This window comes from Paramacrobiotus metropolitanus, unplaced genomic scaffold (assembly GCF_019649055.1).
Source record: "Paramacrobiotus metropolitanus isolate TYO unplaced genomic scaffold, Prichtersi_v1.0 Parri_scaffold0000037, whole genome shotgun sequence".
Taxonomy (NCBI): Eukaryota; Metazoa; Tardigrada; class Eutardigrada; order Parachela; family Macrobiotidae; genus Paramacrobiotus; species Paramacrobiotus metropolitanus.
The window spans coordinates 1,069,019-1,087,604 of record NW_026570257.1 but is presented as its reverse complement, the minus strand read 5'-3'; the positions used below and the strand labels follow the sequence as shown (position 1 = coordinate 1,087,604).

Sequence of the window (18,586 nt, the reverse complement as noted above, 5' to 3'; positions counted from 1 at the left end):
GATTGAAACCAAATACGTATTTGTAGGTTATTTAAAAACATTTACAGATTACTTTTGTATTCCGTGATTATTTATTAAATTTAAGAGACATACTCGTACAGATATAATATTTAAAAAAATGTTTGCCTACTGGATCGCATATCTGTACAGTCCTGAAAATGTAAAATAATTAGGAGATACACGTCTGGCGTTGATAGTCGCTAGTCAGTAAGAGGTTACTAGGCACACCGAAACAAAGATGAATAAAGCTTACTAACTAGAAAAAAAAATCAGAAAAACCAGTACCATAATTGGTTTTGTGAAACATTCGTCGTCAGCTGACCTTGAAAGCTTAAAAAAATGCGGAAGTTAAAAGTTGCGGGCGGCGCCATCCACGCGGATGATTTCCCCGTTGACCGCTCGGTTCTCGATAACCGCCGTAACCATATGGGCCACTTCCTCCGCGGTTACCAGGCGTTTCGGCACGGCTGCCAGGGACGCCCACTTTTTCTTGGCGCCTTCCTGTGCCGCGGCGGGATTCACTCGGAACATGGGCGTATCGGTTAATCCTAATAAAATAATGTATTCGTTATTAAAATGAAACTGGTTAGGGATCATCTACATTATACTATATCCGGTAACTCTAACAAGCGACAGAAGCCCTATCATACACAACGGTACAAGAGTATATGCCGACTTAAAAACGCAGTATAGTACACGTACCGAATAACATGCACACGTGCTGTCCTGGTTCACATGCAATAATATTTCATTACGTGATTTTCTTTCCGGTATTTATCGTTTATCAATTTAAATGCGTACTATAGAAATCTGTTGTAATGTGTTCTCAGAAATTAATGTGCAGATTCTACGCACCGGGAGCGACGGTAACGACGCGGATGCCCACAGATGCGAATTCCCTGGCTAATGGTAAGGTCATACTGTGGATGGCCGCTTTACTGGCCGAATACGCCACCAAACCCATTTCTGCTTCGATGCCGGTGGTGCTGCCGATAATCACAATGACACCGCGGAGACCGTCGGCATCCGGCGCATTCAGGCCGATCAGTCCGGCCGTCAGACGGATGGTATTGAATGTACCTAATGTGTTGACCTACGACGGGAAATGCAGTAAAAAGCTAGAATGATATGTGACACATTATTACGGCATCTTATGGTAACCGCCCAAAAGAAATACCACTGCACTTGCAAAAAATCTGGATCCTCGATCTGGATCCTTATCATTTCAAACTTATAATAACCGATGGCATACTTGTATTGTATCACATCCGTACCTACATACGTAACACAGCATCGAGTTGGGTTAATGTGACCACGCGCTTATCATTAACTTGCTGGAATTAGAGGCCTAGCCGGCGATCAATCGAGTTTCCTATACTGTATCCGCTCGCACATCTTGAACCACAGAGTTTGTGTACAGGAAAAACACGCATTCAATATACACACTCTAACCGGGCAAAATGCACGACTACGAAATATTGCTCATTTGGTTTCAAGATGAACAGTTCTTCTTGTGAATTTGTCCAATAAACCAAGAATTTTCATTTAAATGGCAGTTCACTCTGGAAAAAAGGTTCTGCAGCTGAAAGCTCGAATTGTTCTGTGGCTCATCGCCATCAAGAATGTTAACGCTGAACGTACCCATCCCCCTCCAGGGGTACCCCAAAAACCACAACAAATCAGTTTGTAACTCGTGCTTACGGCAAAGCTGTATGTTAATGGCTGCTATCGAGCATAAACAAGTTTAAAATTGTTAGAGCTCCAATTGTTTTTAATATTCAAGAAGTTCTCCAGACCAGATTTTGCAAAGACATCAGAAATTTATCAAATCGCGAATCGCGCGTTTGGCCCGGTTAGAGTGTGTATATTGAATGCGCGTTTTTCCCGTACACACACTCTGTGGTTCAAGATGTGCGAGCGGATACAGTAGTTTCACGATTGGCTTACCGTTAAAATTTTTTGGAATGTATCGAGTTTATGTGGCTCGTTATTGTCGAAATTGAAGGTTGGCTGAAATTCGCAGATGCCGGCGGATGTAATAACAATATCCAGACGCCTATACTTTCCTCTGATGTACTCCACAACCGACAACATTTGCGACTCATTGGTTACCTAACCACAAATGCGAGTACATAATAACAATATTACGTGTGTGGACATCTGGACATAATGGGAGAATGATTTTCATATAAAGTAAGTATTGTGGAGAACAAGACATATAGTGCAGGAAAAAACACTACGTTAGATTTTCACTTGTCAGATACAGCTCTGACATAATATTGACGGTCAAGGGAAACACTACATGGCTTACATCAGCAACAACAAATTCCACATGGTTCTTGTGTTTTGTAGCGATGCTGCTGTGACCGGGAGAGGAGTGGACATCCACGATGACGACGCGGGCTCCCTGATCGGCTAGCCGGGCGGCGCAAGCCTGTCCAATTCCCGATGCACCTCCCGTTACCAGAGCGATGGCATCCTGATTTGGAAGAAGCATGTACAAATGTAAAATACGCAAAGATTCAGTACTGTTTAAACGGCATACTTGCACTATACCTACAAGCCGAAAACAGATAAGCGGACATCATAAGCCGTCTTTTTATAAATTACTCCGGAAACGCTCTGTAGAGTTTGCTGTTATAGGAAACCAGTCTCGATAATAAATAACATTAAAATGCGAATGCTAACACAAAACATTTCTCCTCGAAAGCAGCATAGTGTTATACAAAATAATTATTATCCTCGAGTGTTATACGGTACAAAGTATTATCCTCTTAAATTATTATAAAATTTTATAACCAGGCTTGCTGACGAATTGTAGAGGAAACACCGATCCCATCATGTGATTTTTTACTGATCATCAAGGGAACAGCCATAATTTTTTAGCATCCTACATCTTAAGCATTGCCCAGAAAACTGGTTTTTTATACGGTTATACTTGTACTGAAACATTGCCCAATTGTATAACAAAGCGCTCATGCAGCATTTTGGTATCTTGGCGGGCGCTTCCATATATATTAAGCTGGAAATACGGCAAGACTGTATTATTATGATAATAATTCTGTAAATTGAGCACGTAGCGTTCCATGAATTCCAGGATTGCGAAAGATATTACCGCTGCAATAACTCATAAACAGAATTAAAAGCTAGTTATGAAATAGCTAACAAGTAAATATTCTAACCGCTTCAAACGTACCTGCATCGATGTGAACATTTTATGTCCGGGTTTTGCGGCTTCGTCCGTCATGATTAGCGCTTCCGTTAACAGGCCTGCGCAGCTTTATTACCGTGTTGCTTATCCCAGGCAGAGGTAATAAAACAAGTCCCTCTATTAAGATGCGCACTCGCACTCCGTAAAATTGACAAGAACGTACACCAACGGGATTCTTGGATGTAATTCACTGGGCTTCTTTACCCGCTGTTACGCTGTATAAGCTGCTTTGCAAACCAAAATACAGCGTTTCCGGCGCAGCATCGATCAATGCAAACCATAAGCAGAGACCGATCGATGTATCCAGACAGCGGCAGACGCAGCACCTTTAAATTTCGTCTAGGTGTGCCTGTCGGTTGAATATACAAATACACACACATACTTACTATAGACCCGCAGAACCAGCGGAAAGCCGGTAGACATGACACCTAATGAGTCAGCAATTTTTGGCCGGATGCCGGTTGGTTTAGTTTCTTTTAGCGACGTTGGAGCTTTTTGTTGATTTTCCATACTCACCAATGCGCACACTTTCCATACTACTAGTTTAGCGCATGTCATTCTAATGCAGAAGAGATTTAACATTCCGTAGTAAAAATTATTAGTATTTATTTTTCGAATAAGTACACATGAATTGTACGTATATATGTATTTATTACGTCTAAATGTTGTTCCAATTTCTGCGGATGCCGTGAAAAGCAAACAACTGCTACAGACATGGCACGAGTGGCATTGTACAGAGTACATGTAAAGTTCCGAGAATTTTCTTGACGACATAATTATATAAGTCAACTTTTCAGAGTGCAGGTCAGAGAAATTAAACAGTCGTTTCAAGGGCGCAGAATAATACAATTGTAATTACTGTTACACTATTTATGCGACGCATATGTTAAGCGGTCGTAATACTGACAAACACGACTGCCATCTTGAAAGACTTTTCAGTCGCACACAACATGATCACAGTAAATAATGGCAGCCGGATTTACAAGACAGCTGTAATACTAAGCAATGGTAACTAACTATTTAACTATTTCTTGTATATTATATAATTTCATTAATTTTAACTGCGTTGCTAAATTGATTGTAAATGAACCTGGCACCTAGCGTAACCGCTGCAGCAGTTATCATTTGGTATGGACTTTCTGGATTAGCGCAGTGTAGCCGGGATTTCGATGATCAGCTAGTGGAAGAATGCATCCTGCCGCCATATATTCGCAATCAGTATTACAGCCGGGAAAACGGTCTCAACACGTTGACCGTTGTGGCGGCTTCGTCTTTTGAGCGGAAAACAGTGGTGTCCATTGCCAGTGCCATTGTTGACACGTCGGCCATGGAAGACACGACTACCAGCGAAGTCTGCATGAAGATGACCTGCAATCGGCCCAGCAAAGCCACACGCAAATGCCAGATACTGGCGGAAAATGGTCAAACCGTTTACGACAGCGACATGTATCGCCTTCTTATAAAAGACACGTAAGTTATAAGATTTAACAGTTAATTTTATTAACAGATTTTTCTCGTCGGTTGTAATTATGTACAGTACTGTACAGTACTGAATTATTGAATAAATAGCAACTTGCTCACCTACTCTGTAGTTTGTGCCCTTTCTATCGTGTATATCTTATTCTTGCGCAGTACCAAAAATTGCTTCCGGTGCCGTGAGCTGGCTATCCGAACAATTAACGTCCTGGAATTTCGTCAGAGTGCGTACAAGTGAGCCCAATATTTTCAAGCGCTATTAGAAATTTTAAGTATTTATTCAAAAGTAAATTAATTATGCTTACAAAAATTTGCTATGGAGCTTTAGAAATATCCGTGGCATTAAAACCATTAATCAAGATTATACTGTAATTATAATTAAATTTGATCACAGTTGCAATAATGTCTACCTATGAAAAAAGTGAGAATGCTTTGCACAGCGGAATGCTATTCCGCCGATGTGGTCGAATCCTTACCGCTGCTGTGCCGGACCTTACGCGATCGGCTCATTCGTTATGCAGTGCCGTGGGTGACACTGTTCTCCGTCAATCCCACACCGGTATCCTGTCGGTCCAGCATCGAAGGGGTGTGGAAATTTCAGTATCATTTAGAACAGTTTTCTGGGCATCACTGCAAACATCCGAAGAACAACCTGACTTCCTGTCCCGATCCCGGAAATCGATATTCTACCGAAAATAGATTCTACATTTCCTACGGTGCTTGTTCGGAACTGTCTTGGAGGAAGGAAGATCCGGGAATTGTACCCTTTCGTGATTCTTGTACGTGATATACTTTTGTATCAGATTTGATCACCACCAGATAGATATACTAACTGTACAATATGAATGAGAATCACCAAGTTCAGTGTGCAAAAAAAAATTACAATTATTATGTACATAGCACAACACAGGCAGTTACGGTTATTACCGCATGAATTTTTATTATCACCACCAGTTAGCTGGCTATAATTTATCGAATTAATATCATAACCTGCTAAAATCAGAAAACTGATTTAAGAAACCTTGCAAATTTGCTGTCAATATGTACGCATTTGAAACGTGTTATAATAATTCTCCAACTGAATGATGCTTTCACAGCTATGACTTTCACGTGTTTGGGTGACTGGTACGTCGGAAAGGACCATTATTTCGCTGCTGCCAATTTGGGCGAAAACCGACCGGAAGAGAAATATCGTTGCTTCGTAAGGGCAAATGAAAATACTTTCTGTTCTGAAAATGTGGATTAATTATTGGGAAGTTCCATAAATTTAAGGACAGTCGTTTGTCATATATTTAAGTACAGTCGTTTATCATGCATGTTGTGTGCATCGTTGCAAACTTGCAAGGTATATTGAATGGTGTGTAACTGAATTCCAGATCGAAAACCGCGACGATGACCAATATCTTGGTCAGTCCTTAACCGCAACCTGTGCTAATTTAAAGACTCCTCGTCGATCACCGGTGATAATACGCTTAGAACGCGGTATGTAAAAGCACTAAAAACCTTTAATGCAAGCGACGGTACTAATATTTGGTTGCAACGACTGAATTTTGGAATGGCTACCGGTTAGCATAGGATAAACGATGATAAACGATATTAACTACAGGCGGCATGGATCACCAAGCGCAAGTTTATGTTCTAAATGTTGCAGTTAAGCCAGTGGTAATTAACGCAACATGTTACCTACCGAAAAATTTTACGGGAAAATGGATAAATACTGCGCACGCTGCTGTGGATTCAAAGGTCAAATCAGCTGTCCAATTGTGCAAAGTGGCTAATGACTGCTGAGATCTAGTTGATAGAATAAATGTATAACAGCCTGAAGAATAACGTTATGTTTAATTTTGAATCATTCTCATGAATCCTGCAGTTTTTTTCTGTGTAATATCATGCATAATTCGTTACACGTTAAATATGTAAAGTGTAACAATTCACTTTACTGCAACCGGCTTGTACAGGTAGAAATGAATGCAACACACTTGATCGACATTCGGAAACCAGACCAAGGAGTGGCGGTGTTGACCACGTATGTCTGTCAGGAGCAGAAAAAGAACCGCTTCATGATGGCCCGGGTCGGTGTCGGCGGGTGTCAAGTGTTTTACGTCTGCTGGCATTTCCTTCCGCGACATCACAACATTATTCGCTATCGTGTTGGAATTGCCTACGCACAGAAAGACTTTCGTCTGGTCTGCTCATGGACGTCTTTCCTGCAACAGCGCGAATGGAAATTTGATTTGCTCATTGGTCAGTGAAAAAGCATATATGCGCACTTTTTGCCTTAAACGTTCAGATTATAATATAGATACTTATCTCGACAAAATCACGTCTTTATTTGCGTAACACTTATGTATGTCGCGAATTACCATAATAATTGATAATATGTATATATGTTTATCTAAATTACGCATCGACCCCAGCGCGATCGTCTGAGGTCTCCCTCCCTTTTTCCACATTGGTAAAAACAACTTTTCAAAACCGCAGTAAAAGTACTCACTTCCTTTCTGCCTGTTCATGTGCTAATGGCCAACGCGTGTTACTTTGCTTGTTTTGTTTCCTGCTTGTTTTAAAAGACCTTCATGTTTTCATGTTTATATTTCTGGATGTTGTTGCTACACTTTGTTTTCTTTCTGCTGTCTGAAGCCTGGAGGGGGCAACCGCCTCGTTGCAAGGACAATAAACTTCACTTCACTTTCACTTCACTTCACTACGAGGACATTTGGGTGCTGTGAACATACCCTGCACGATTAGGCTGCGATGAACAGCCGGCTAAATTTATAGGCGTTTGCATTCAGACTGTGATATCAGTAGCGTTGCGAGCTACGGTTAACCAGCTGTTCATCGCAGCCTAATCGTGCAGGGTATGTTCACAGCACCCAAATGTCCTCGTACATGACATTGCAAGACATATGCAATTTTACTGTACATATTTGCATGGTGCTTTTTTCCAGCTTCCAACCCATTTCCGGTTGAGTGCCCAATTGGTGGAAAATTCATTTTCGCACAGGCCGGTGACATTCCCTTACAAACACGTGTACGCGGCGGAGTGACGAAATCACCTCGCGATCAAGTCGAATGCAAAGAATACGAAACCGATTTTTCCGTGTGTCCTCAGCAATGGTACAAACAGTACACGACTAAGCAAATCCTTATCGATCTGGATAAATGCATGACACTGGACTGGCAAGCGAAACCAATTGGCGAATACGGTAAACAAATCTATGTACCGAAAGGTTTTTCTACATATGCGAGAACCCACATGCCGTTTTATATGTACTAACGCACTTATAAATTCTTTAACAATTCTTTTATTTCGATAATTTTTTCTTACCAATTTCTATATACTTCTGCGCATATGTCAGACGAACCCGATTACATTCTGCATTGCATCGGATACTGGAGGGAAAATGCCCGATCGTTTTGGTGACTTATGAGAAGGAAGACGCCCTAAGTCCATTCCGCTGCTGGGTACATCACAACAGCAAAACTATCTGGTTGCAATACAAATTATTGTATTACATTCCGGTTGCGTTTAATTACATTCTAACGCGGTTTTTACCATGTTTTAGCTACTGTACACCAATCCAAAAAACCAGACCAAGTCACATTTGTTTTATGCAGGTTTATAACCGCATCAGCTACAATCGTATCCTTTTATCAAGGGGAGCCGCATCCTTTTGTGGCATCCACCAGGAGCCCGATAGTCAAAATTTTTCGTACGGTGCATCGTTAGCGCTGGATCTCAGGGAGAACGAGCGTTTATGTAAGATTTGAGGTTTGCCGGCAATGGTACACATAGACATGGTCAGCTGCTAATTTGGTAACTGAATTTAGAAACACGTACTTGAGTTATTTAACTACGTAATTACGCCAGTAAATGCGTAGAAGACTGTTTTCTTTGCAGTTGACGATTGTCCGTTGCGTTTTATCGACGGATCCGATCCATGGGCAGTGGTGGGGCAATACGGACTGCTCAATTTTGGCTGGCGTCTTCGGCAGATATATACGTTTTGTCTGACCCTGATACTGATAACTGCTTTATTATTCCAAGATTGATGTTGTTTTTGCTTGTTTTTGATGCCTTTCTTAATTGTTTTGTTAATTCGTTTAATACCCATCGTGTGTATACGTAAGCCTATGTATGTCGCACACTTTTACGTTAAAAACCTTTTGTTTTGCATTGCCTAATCGTGACAGCTCGACTCATAATGTTATATCTGTACAGCATATTTTATTACTGTATTGTCAATGGTCCTTCATTAAGTACTCCGGTGCAGTAACATTTGCGAATAATTCATAGTTTTCAACCATTTGTTGGATCTGATCTACAGTTTAGATCAAGCGCCTACCAAAAAATTTTTAAGTACAGCATTCTCTGATTACAGAAATATGTAAGTTCCTTGTTTTTTATAAATTCCTGTGTTTAATTAAGCAGGCAAGCATCGCTCAAATTATGGGCTACCATTAAAATGTTCCTCAATCCCAATTAACGTAACATATCGCACACAACGTCCATTATCCCGCATTATTTCTAAATTTAGACGTTCAAACAAATGACAAATAAAAGGGCTCTCTCCCGCGTTCACAAGCAGCTTTCCAGTTATTAATGTATAATACTAATACAACACAGTACGTACCTGCTTTTCTTTTGATCCGGTTTTTTTTAAAGGCACTTATCTTTAAATGCCAGAGCCTCCAGCAAAATTAATATGGTCTATAGTCTGTACCTCTTGATAGCGTCGCAAAGACGCAAACAAGAATAAATGTTTCCGCTTCCAGTACTAATTGTAAATTATGTAGCGCATGATTTTTTTTTTTTTTTTTTTTTTTTAAACAGCATCTTTTTTTATTCGCGTCAGTAGCAACAAAATTTTTCGCACTTTTTACGTAAATCGTGAGAAACTAAAACACAAGCGAGTTACACAACATCTACAAACACAGGCGGGCGGATGACAGAGAATATTTCGTCTAAATTCGCCGCCGGTGGTGCTGTTCCCATTATAGATGCTGTGTTTCCCCGCTGTATTTCGATGCTGATCCGTTGACGCAGAAACTCTAGTGCTCGCGGTTCGCCTGACTGCTGCTGGATCATCTTTCCTAGCACGTTCAGTAGCTGGGTGGTTTCTGGTCCGAATGTTCCGTAGGTCTCAAAAGCCAGGGCTTGAACCAGTAATCCTGGGTGATGTTGCGGTATTTCTCGGTCTTGCTCCGCTCGGCTAGCGCTGCTGCCGCTCCGGCTTGAGTGGATGTGGCTGCGATGTATGACAATGCCATGGTGCTGCGGCAGGTTACATCCCAGGCCAGCGCCTTTCCTCTTTCCCACGGGGTAATTGTCACTCCGTCTGGTCGTTTGCCATCTGTACGGGAGATTCCGGGAGGTTCCAGCTCAGTTTCGATTCCGGCCGATGCAAAGGCGCGCTTTATTACCGCTTTGAGGCTTTCGTGGGTCGGTTTCCGTCCGGCACTGAACTTGCAACTTGAACCATGATATCCATGCTCATCCGCTTGGTCACCGCAAATGCACTGGTGTGGTGTGCATACCGGTGCACCAAGGCGCAGCGCTGCAGCCGTCCTTAGGCTGGAGTCGTTTAGTAAGTTCCCGAGGATGCTGCCGGTAGTGCTTGGAGCCATGCGCCCGCCTCTTTGGTGCTGACTGCCAGCATCCGCGCCTGACTGGCGATATCGTTTTCAAAAGCCCGCTCCAACAGTCTCAGTTGTGACCTTATGATAGGTTCGTCCCACGCTTTCTGCACTCCCCGAACTTCAGATGGTGGCGCGCTTTGATTCGCCATCTGCTGCCATTTGGTGGTCGCTTCACTGCAATACGTCTCCGGCTGGAAATTCGTAATGGCGCAGGCTAAGGGAGCTATTGAATAAGCCGAGGCCAGAAAGGCCGGCAGTGCTAGCTTTACAATGCTCCTAATGCCCAAACCGCCTCTTGAAATCGGAAGTGACGCCTGCGCCCAGATAACGTCGGTGATAGCAGTGTTAGTTATTTTGGACAGGCTATCGCGTATCATGGTGTCAAATTCAGCCAGCAAGGGTTCCTGCAAGTAACATCGACCGGTACGCAGTTTGTAAAGCAGCCTTACCGGTCCCATACTGCATCGCAGTAGATAGAGTGCCTGGTGGGCTGGTACAATTAGCAGACGTTCAGTCATTCGGGCGACTACCTCCGTTGCACTGACGAGCGCCCCGGTAACGGCATCATCATGAAGTGGTGCGCCAAGGTACTGCAAATCCTTCAACGACGGGCACTTCAGGTCAGGAAATGACTGGAGAAAGGCAGCCGTAACCGAGTTGCGGTCTGCTTCGCTTCCCAACCACCACTAGCTCACATTTAGCAATGTTTAGTACCAGTCCACGTTTTCCAAGTCTTCTTTCAGCGTACACAAGTCGTCGAAGACATCGTCCGCTCTCCACCCAGAGCGTCATCATCCAGAAAGCTTTCACGGAAAGCGGATTTAAGATGTTTATACGATCCAAAGGTTGACAGACAATACAGTAGCGGGCCGAGGGGGTCGCCCTGTTGGATACCCGCCTGGGACGATATACGGTTAGCACCATGGATCAACACAGACGGCGCGCCATAACACTGCCATATATATGGATAATAGTCTGGTAGAAATTCTTTAGTGGATTCAAGGATGCAGTTTCTGTCGAGAGAATTAAACGCATTTTTTACGTCTAATTTGAGGAATACCTGGGGCCTGTCGCATTTCAAACCGTCTTCAATGAAGGATCTGGCGCCATGGACTGCTGCTTCAACACCTCCTTTGGTCGCAAAACCTAGCTGAACTGGTTGCAGAATGTCTGATAAATGGCGTGAGCGGAACGACACAATGCGGGACATGATGCGGCGTAGAGCTAGACCGACGGCGATAGGCCGAATTCCACCGTCTTTCTTCCTAAAGGCAAAAAGGCAAGCGCCGTAGAGCATGGGCCTGATTTCCGAGGGCACTTCTCCCTCAACATGATGTTCGTTACGCTGGCCAGCGACGCACCAAGCTTTCTTGCTGTTTCACGGTTTTTTATCCCGACCAACTCTTTCAGGTATTGTGGCCTCAGGCCATCGGGACCTGCTGCAGATCCATTAGGGAAAGCTTTAATAGCGTCGACGATCTCTTTGGAGGTAATCTCAGGAGCTGACTGAAGTGCGGCTCCCGGGGGCGGGTGTGTGATCGGGGGGTTGGGAGGGTGTTTTTCGTTCAGGGCAACGAGGGTCTCTGGGGACGGTGGCAGTACTGTTTCCTGGCTGATCAACTGCTGCACCGCCCCCGAGATGTTCCCGTCCTGAAATTTGCGACTGACACGTTTACATGATTGTACTCTGTACAGATATGTGCACGCCGCAGCTGATTGTAAGCCATTTACTTTACTTCGCCTTATTTCTCACGGCTCAGGCAAAGTACTGTATCTTTATAATATAATATACGAAGCATGTCTGCCAACCAAATTTAAAATGGCCATGCAACTTTGAACGCAGTATCAAGGATTACGGGATCCGCCATCGAAACGGATTACTTCGGCGTTGATCATCGGTGTTTCGACGACAGACTGGACAAATCTGGCCAACTCTTCCGCTCTACCGGCTCTTTTGGGAAAAGCGGCAATATTGGTAAATCGCTCAAACAGTGCGTCTTTCAACTGCGGTGGAAAATTTGTGGTCATTGGCGTTTCCATTAATCCTGTAAAATAAGGAAAACCATAGACACATTACTCTACAAGTTTGCTTTAAACTTAGGTTGTTACGCGAAAACAGTTAAGTTGTATGCACTATAATTGTGCAATTTGAATCGTTTGCTTCTCTAACTTTTAAGTGAAAATATTTGTAATTTGGTATATTTATTTTAGCTTATGAAACGCATACGTATTTTGTGTGCATGAATTTGTGTACAATACATACGCAATCGAAGAAGTTATAAATCAAACGAATTTTACAGTCCACATTTTTTTATGTTGCAAAGGCTTTTCTTTTGTAACTTTATACAACATCTACATTTTGAAACTGTCTTTTGCAGCACAAATATTTGGCGAGATGTGAAAGCAAGTACCTGGCGCAATGGCGACCACCCGGATGCCCATTGGTCCGAATTCCCTGGCCAACGGCAATGTCATCCCGTTGATGGCCGCCTTACTTGCCGCATAGGCCGAAAATCCCGCGGATCCTTCGAAACCCAGGGAGCTGGATAGATTGATAACCACGCCCCGTTCACCGTCCTCGTTGGGCGTGTTTTTGGCCATCAGTCCCACAGCTAAACACAGGACATTGAATGTTCCCATGGTGTTTACCTGTTGCAAGAATTGATACGAAATGCGTTCATTTTCGTACAACATAAGAGTATCTGTCGTGGTATACTGTGCTTTTCTACGAACCGTTAAAACTTTGGTCCATAATTGGAGATCATGAGGCTTTTGTTTCTGGAAATCGTATGCCAGCTGCCGCACCTGGATGCCAGCCGAATTAATGCACACGTCCAGATGTCCATACTGCTTTTCAATATGGTCGATAATTTGACTAATATCTTGTTCGCTGGTAACCTGCAGCATGAGAACATTACCAAGGAACCAGATCTATAACATAACTATTAACCACAAAAAAATCTGGGACATCCAGATGGGAAAAACCAATTAAATCGGAAAACCAGTTTTTAGTAATGTAGAACAGCGAAAATATAACAAATATATACAATTTTATTATATTTGACATATAATAATATATATGTATATACTTCTTTATTTTTATTGTTCATGTAAATTAAAATTTGCTGCGAGTTTGCACTTTACGGTGTACGTAGATGAAACAAAGTATGTACAGTATAATAAGCCATAATGTACAGTATAATAAGCCTTATTCCTCGTTTCCGTATCAACATTCGTAATAAATCAACTATATTTATTTAAAAATTTGAGTGTTTTAACGGCTGTTGTTCATGATCTGTTGCTATTTTAACGGCTGTTGCGGCATTCTGTTGAACATGCACGGATGATTGGTGTTTTGATATAGTCGTAATGATAATACAAGTATTGGTCGCGCTAGCGCGCGACCAGTTGTGTTCGAGGTATGGAAGAATTAAAAAAAACACAAAATACACATCGTACAGCAATAAAAATGATTTTGAGAAATATATCTATATTTCAATTATGAAACCCCCAGCGAGGCCAGCTACGAAAATATTTTAACATGTAGAAATGAGGACAGTTTTCAAGCTTTCCGGTCAAATTCGACCAGTGGTATAAAAACTGTGAAAGCCTCCGCAGTTTTTCTTTTTGTTTGCATTTTTCACGGTTCTTATTCACGTTTTTAATAGTTTTTAATATTGAAAATTCCATTGAAAAAATGGGCGTAAATCAAATTAATGGCGCATTTTGTATTTTGTCACGAGCGGCAGATTGTCATCGCACGCACTCTAATGTAACTTTGTATTGCCGATCTAACGAACTGAAAACTTGAATTTTTTTGCACGACCGATAATAATTATTTAAACGGCCGTTTAAATAATTATTATCGATTAAATGAATGGAGTGGGATCATTTACACGATGCCCACAAAAACCATTCAACCGATATTTTAGCGCAGAATAACGGTTGCCCAAGGTGACCTGGGAGGCTGCATCTTCAGCTGCTAATTGTAAGATTTTCAGCCATTCAGTCAAGCTCTGGAGTATTTATAAAAATAAAATAAATACATATTTATTAAATTTTGAGGTTAGTGAATACCCAAGCTACCGCCAGTATTACAGAGCAACGTAGGACTTAGTGAATACCCAAGCTACAATACCAGTATCACAGAGCCGCTATGTGAGTGAATACGGTGAACGGGCCGCGGGCTGGCTTTTAGATATTTAGAAATTACATATAAATCAGACAATTTAGACCGTGAGATATTGAGGTACTTAGATTTCTAGATAATTTTAAATTTCGAAACTTTGGAGGCTCAAAAAATTCGAGGTAACGGCCCCGCTGCGCGGGGCCGAGTCGAAATATTTAGAAATATTTAGAAATTCTTGAAATGTAAAAGCTTTGGAGCCGACTTTCAAAACATTTATAGTTATTTTGAGGTATTCAAACAGATTTAAAAACATCTTAAAGGTTTCAAGAATTTAAAAAAATTATAAGTTTGATAGGATTGTCAATTTCAAATAACTATAGTTTAGGTTGCTAAGTTGCGAAACTTGTATTTGCTCATTCGAGACGTTTGTAGAATTTACTGGAAATTTCTATGAACTTTAAACGCTAAGTACGGAAAGTTTGAAAGGGTTTTTGAAAACGTTCCGGAAACCAAAATTTTTTTCGAAGCAGCAGATAGGAAGCTTTAGAAGATGCTGGGTTTTATAAAATAATCAAAAGCTTCACCAATGGAATCTCGAATTAGTAGATAATTTCCAAAACTAACAACCTTTAAGTACTAACAACCTTTAAGTACTACAGCTTCTAAAAATTTTGTTAGACCTTCTCCAAAACTTGAGATTTTTTTAAATATAAAGGTAGGAACGTTTGCGCGATGCTCTATTTTACAAAATTATCACCTTATTAAAAAAATCAATCTTGATTTAGAAGATAATTTCCAAAAAACAAGGACGTAAGGATATATGAATCTATTGATATATAACGTTGATACAACAGCAAACTCAGACTGCCTAAAAAGCTACATCGTGTTAGTACCAGTTTCGGTGCATCTTCCTAGGGTATGGTTATTAGGTATCACTTGTAAAAAAATACTAAACATAACAATGCAGTCCGCATAGATTCAATTCAAAACTCACATCGGCAGGCATAAACTGAACCGCATCGCCAAATTTTGCCAGTTCTGTTGCTTTTCCATCTCCCGGAAGGTCTACTGCGATCACTTTGACGCCAAGCTTACAAAAGTGTTCCACGCATGCCAAACCCAATCCGGAAGCACCACCGGTAACCAGTGCAACCTGAGCTTAAATAAAAAATCCACTGTTCGTACGATCTGCACCATACATAAAGGACCGAGAATATAAGTAGTATATTAGCGGTAGCGCATCAGCTTCACTTATCTTCATAGTGATTATCCGATCGGTGCGAAAGCAAGAGCGGGTTTAACTTCTAAAATTATTCCGTTTTTATTTGTGGATTATAGTATCTGTAGATGAATATCATAACAGTACTGGTAAGTACTTTTGTGCACTACATTTAGAAGTCGCGCGACTTTTCTAATCTGTTTTCGATAGCGGTGCAGCCGCCGCAACCGCAGTGACTTTTGATGGATTCCTTTGATTATAAATGCATATACGGATACTTGCACACCAAACATGCTCCACTTATGCCTGCAATCGCAGCACATAAAGCCGTTTTGAAAAGTTTGAAAGCATGCCACCGGAAATGTGGAGCGGTACCTCGACGGCCTGCACGTTTCGCAAAAGTGTCAACCGGCTCCTGGTAACCACATGCCGCTTCTAGCCAACCATGTGCGCTACGCTATAATGTACGTACTCGTACTTTATAACGTTTAATGGGCCTAACACGCAGTCAAAGAAAGCAAACACAGCTGCAAATTGCAATACAAGCAGCGCTATCAGCGGACGCATACGTACATAATATATTTGTACATATGAAACAATTATTATGCAATGCCGCCGCCGCAACAAATTCACCAGTACCTACAGTCACATATATTCTATTTATAGATATCTACAATATATACTCAAATTCGCTCGAACTTCAATACTACGCAGTACACACCAGTGACACCACGCACGCTACGATGGCAATGAAAAATATTTGCGTGTAAATTTTTAGGTGTATCCATATACAAGCAATACAGACTACGGTAGCCTGGAAATTATTTGATATAGCTGCTTTCATGCTTACGATACCCGGTTTTGAAAAATGACTGTGACAGTGTGGCAACGACGATCGTTATGCCGATAAAATCGTTATGATAATAATTAGTTAACTAAAAATAATCGTGACCGTGGTCCGTGTGTACTGTTACTGCGGCCACTAAATTCTAATGCACTTATCAATGCCATGGAATCCATGTTTACTGTACTTGTAGTTGTACCTACGTTACAATACTGCTACTCGCGTGGAAACTATTAAGACAAACCGTCAGTGCGGCGGTATTTGGGAAAACACTACACTTAATGCAGGTAAATTCCTACGTATAGAATGCTCTTTGATCGCGCAGTTTACCGAGCTTCAACGCGAAAATCCAGACGAGCACATGCTATAGTAAAGAATCAGAACGAAATGTTATAGCCGTAAGCGACTTTTCTGGGTAATTGTCTTTTATTTAAAAACTTTTATAGAGCTAATTAAAAGGCTAATTGCATGTTTACAGATAATTGTACGCGTTCTGTGAAAAACTAATTACTGAATTTCCATGACTTGCATTATACATAATCGCTTGCGGCATGTTTGTACATAGCGCATTCGCATACATAGTTGAACGCAAAACTAGCATGCATTTTCCCCTTGTATTATTTCCCACAGTTTTGATTAATTTGATCAACGGATATCCCATTCCCATGCCGAAGACACCGGCACGTATCGACGTCCATCACCACTATCTTCCGACTTCTACCGGGATGCGCTGGTCGCCAACGGCGGCGATACCGGCAACTTCGGAACCCCGGAATGGTCACTCGAAAGCGATGACGAATTCTGTAAAAACAACAGCATCACCACGGCCATGTTTTCCATCTCCTCCCCCGGCACGGACGCCATGCCGGACGCCCAGGCTATCCAGCTGGTCCGGCGGGTTAACGAGTACGGCGCATCCATCCGCAGCCAAAACCCCTCGAAATACGGATTCTTCGCGGCGCTACCGTCCTTATTCTTAAAAGACGCGACACTAGCCGAGATTGCGTACGCCCTGGACACCCTCCACGCGGACGGTGTGACCTTTTTTCCAGCTACGGCAATGCGACGAAATATCTCGGGCACCCGGATTTTCGGGAGATCTGGGCGGCGCTGAATGACCGCAACGCAACGGTGTTCATCCACCCGACGTACGGATGCAGTCTGACGCCGGTCTCCGCGAATTTGAGTATTTCCACGATTGATTTCCCCAGGAGACCACCAGGACCATCGTTGACATGGTGGCGGCCAATGTTCTGCGGGATTTTCCAAAGGTCAGTGTGATTGTTTCGCATGCCGGTGGAACGCTGCCGTATATTGCCGGACGGCTGGAGAATTCGTTGTACGACGCCAAGAGGATTAATAAATCGCCGGAAGAATTTACGAAGGATGTGCAGATGCTGTACTATGATACGGCCACGTCGAAGTACGATTTAACGCTGGATTTGTTAACGCAGTTTGCCAAAACGGATCGAATATTGTTTGGGAGTGACTTTCCTTATCATCCAATTCATGCAGTCGAAGCGGAAACGCAAAGATTTAATGAATATATCAAGAAAAAAAACCGACCGGAAATTGACGCTATTAATGCGCAAAACGCTTTGAAATTGTTTCCTAGATTAACCGGCAATTAGAAATAGCGTTGACGGGATATGTTATAAAGATGTGCTTTCGGTTGTAAATAACCGTCTCCAGTCCGCCAGATGTTCGAGCTTCTTTTCTCTACGTGGTATATCTCTACTTTTAATATATCCGCAAATTAATAGAGACCGGGACAATAAAACTTTTCATTCTTACATTTGGCTGTTTATTTTTCACAGTTTTTATGTCGTATTAGTTGTGCACTCGTGCACTCGTGGGCGTGGCAATTACATTCCGCAGGTTCGAATGTGTTGTTAATGGAATAAAGTATGTAGATTTTTATCTACATGATGGATGGTGACAGGCCATTCCAGTTTCGCTGAAAATCTCAGAATATTGTTTTTTCCGATCCTTACCAGAGATTAATGTTTCCAGTTTCCACTGTACTCTGTAAGTGTATACTGACTGTAGGCAAGCGTTCTATCTGTA

The 18,586-nt window shown here is 42.0% G+C and overlaps 4 protein-coding genes across 4 annotated transcripts; 2 read left to right on the top strand and 2 right to left on the bottom strand.

Moving 5' to 3' along the window:
* Positions 1-58: 58 nt before the first annotated feature.
* On the bottom strand, positions 59-3,549 carry LOC129589810 (3-hydroxyacyl-CoA dehydrogenase type-2-like). The gene is made up of 5 exons (XM_055484690.1): positions 3,197-3,549; positions 2,312-2,479; positions 1,948-2,112; positions 856-1,093; positions 59-548 (listed from the first exon to the last, which is right to left on the bottom strand). The coding sequence occupies exons 1-5, from the start codon at positions 3,245-3,247 to the stop codon at positions 349-351; spliced, it is 822 nt and encodes a 273-aa protein (XP_055340665.1). The 5' UTR covers positions 3,248-3,549; the 3' UTR covers positions 59-348.
* Positions 3,550-4,208: 659 nt separating this feature from the next.
* On the top strand, positions 4,209-8,328 carry LOC129589859 (uncharacterized). The gene is made up of 10 exons (XM_055484753.1): positions 4,209-4,681; positions 4,844-4,911; positions 5,128-5,466; positions 5,785-5,888; positions 6,064-6,169; positions 6,339-6,430; positions 6,646-6,931; positions 7,636-7,893; positions 8,047-8,152; positions 8,306-8,328. Exons 1-9 carry the CDS (start codon positions 4,296-4,298, stop codon positions 8,109-8,111), a joined length of 1,704 nt encoding a protein of 567 aa, XP_055340728.1. The 5' UTR covers positions 4,209-4,295; the 3' UTR covers positions 8,112-8,152; positions 8,306-8,328.
* A 2,776-nt stretch (positions 8,329-11,104) lies between these two features.
* LOC129589791 (3-hydroxyacyl-CoA dehydrogenase type-2-like) lies at positions 11,105-16,016 on the bottom strand. The gene is made up of 5 exons (XM_055484658.1): positions 15,712-16,016; positions 15,451-15,615; positions 13,061-13,225; positions 12,739-12,976; positions 11,105-12,372 (listed from the first exon to the last, which is right to left on the bottom strand). Exons 1-5 carry the CDS (start codon positions 15,715-15,717, stop codon positions 12,173-12,175), a joined length of 774 nt encoding a protein of 257 aa, XP_055340633.1. The 5' UTR covers positions 15,718-16,016; the 3' UTR covers positions 11,105-12,172.
* Positions 16,017-16,844: 828 nt separating this feature from the next.
* LOC129589806 (uncharacterized) lies at positions 16,845-18,318 on the top strand. The gene is given in 4 exon segments (XM_055484684.1): positions 16,845-17,230; positions 17,233-17,556; positions 17,559-17,726; positions 17,729-18,318. Coding segments are annotated over 4 exon segments (1,074 nt in total). The 5' UTR covers positions 16,845-17,070; the 3' UTR covers positions 18,151-18,318.
* Positions 18,319-18,586: the final 268 nt, after the last annotated feature.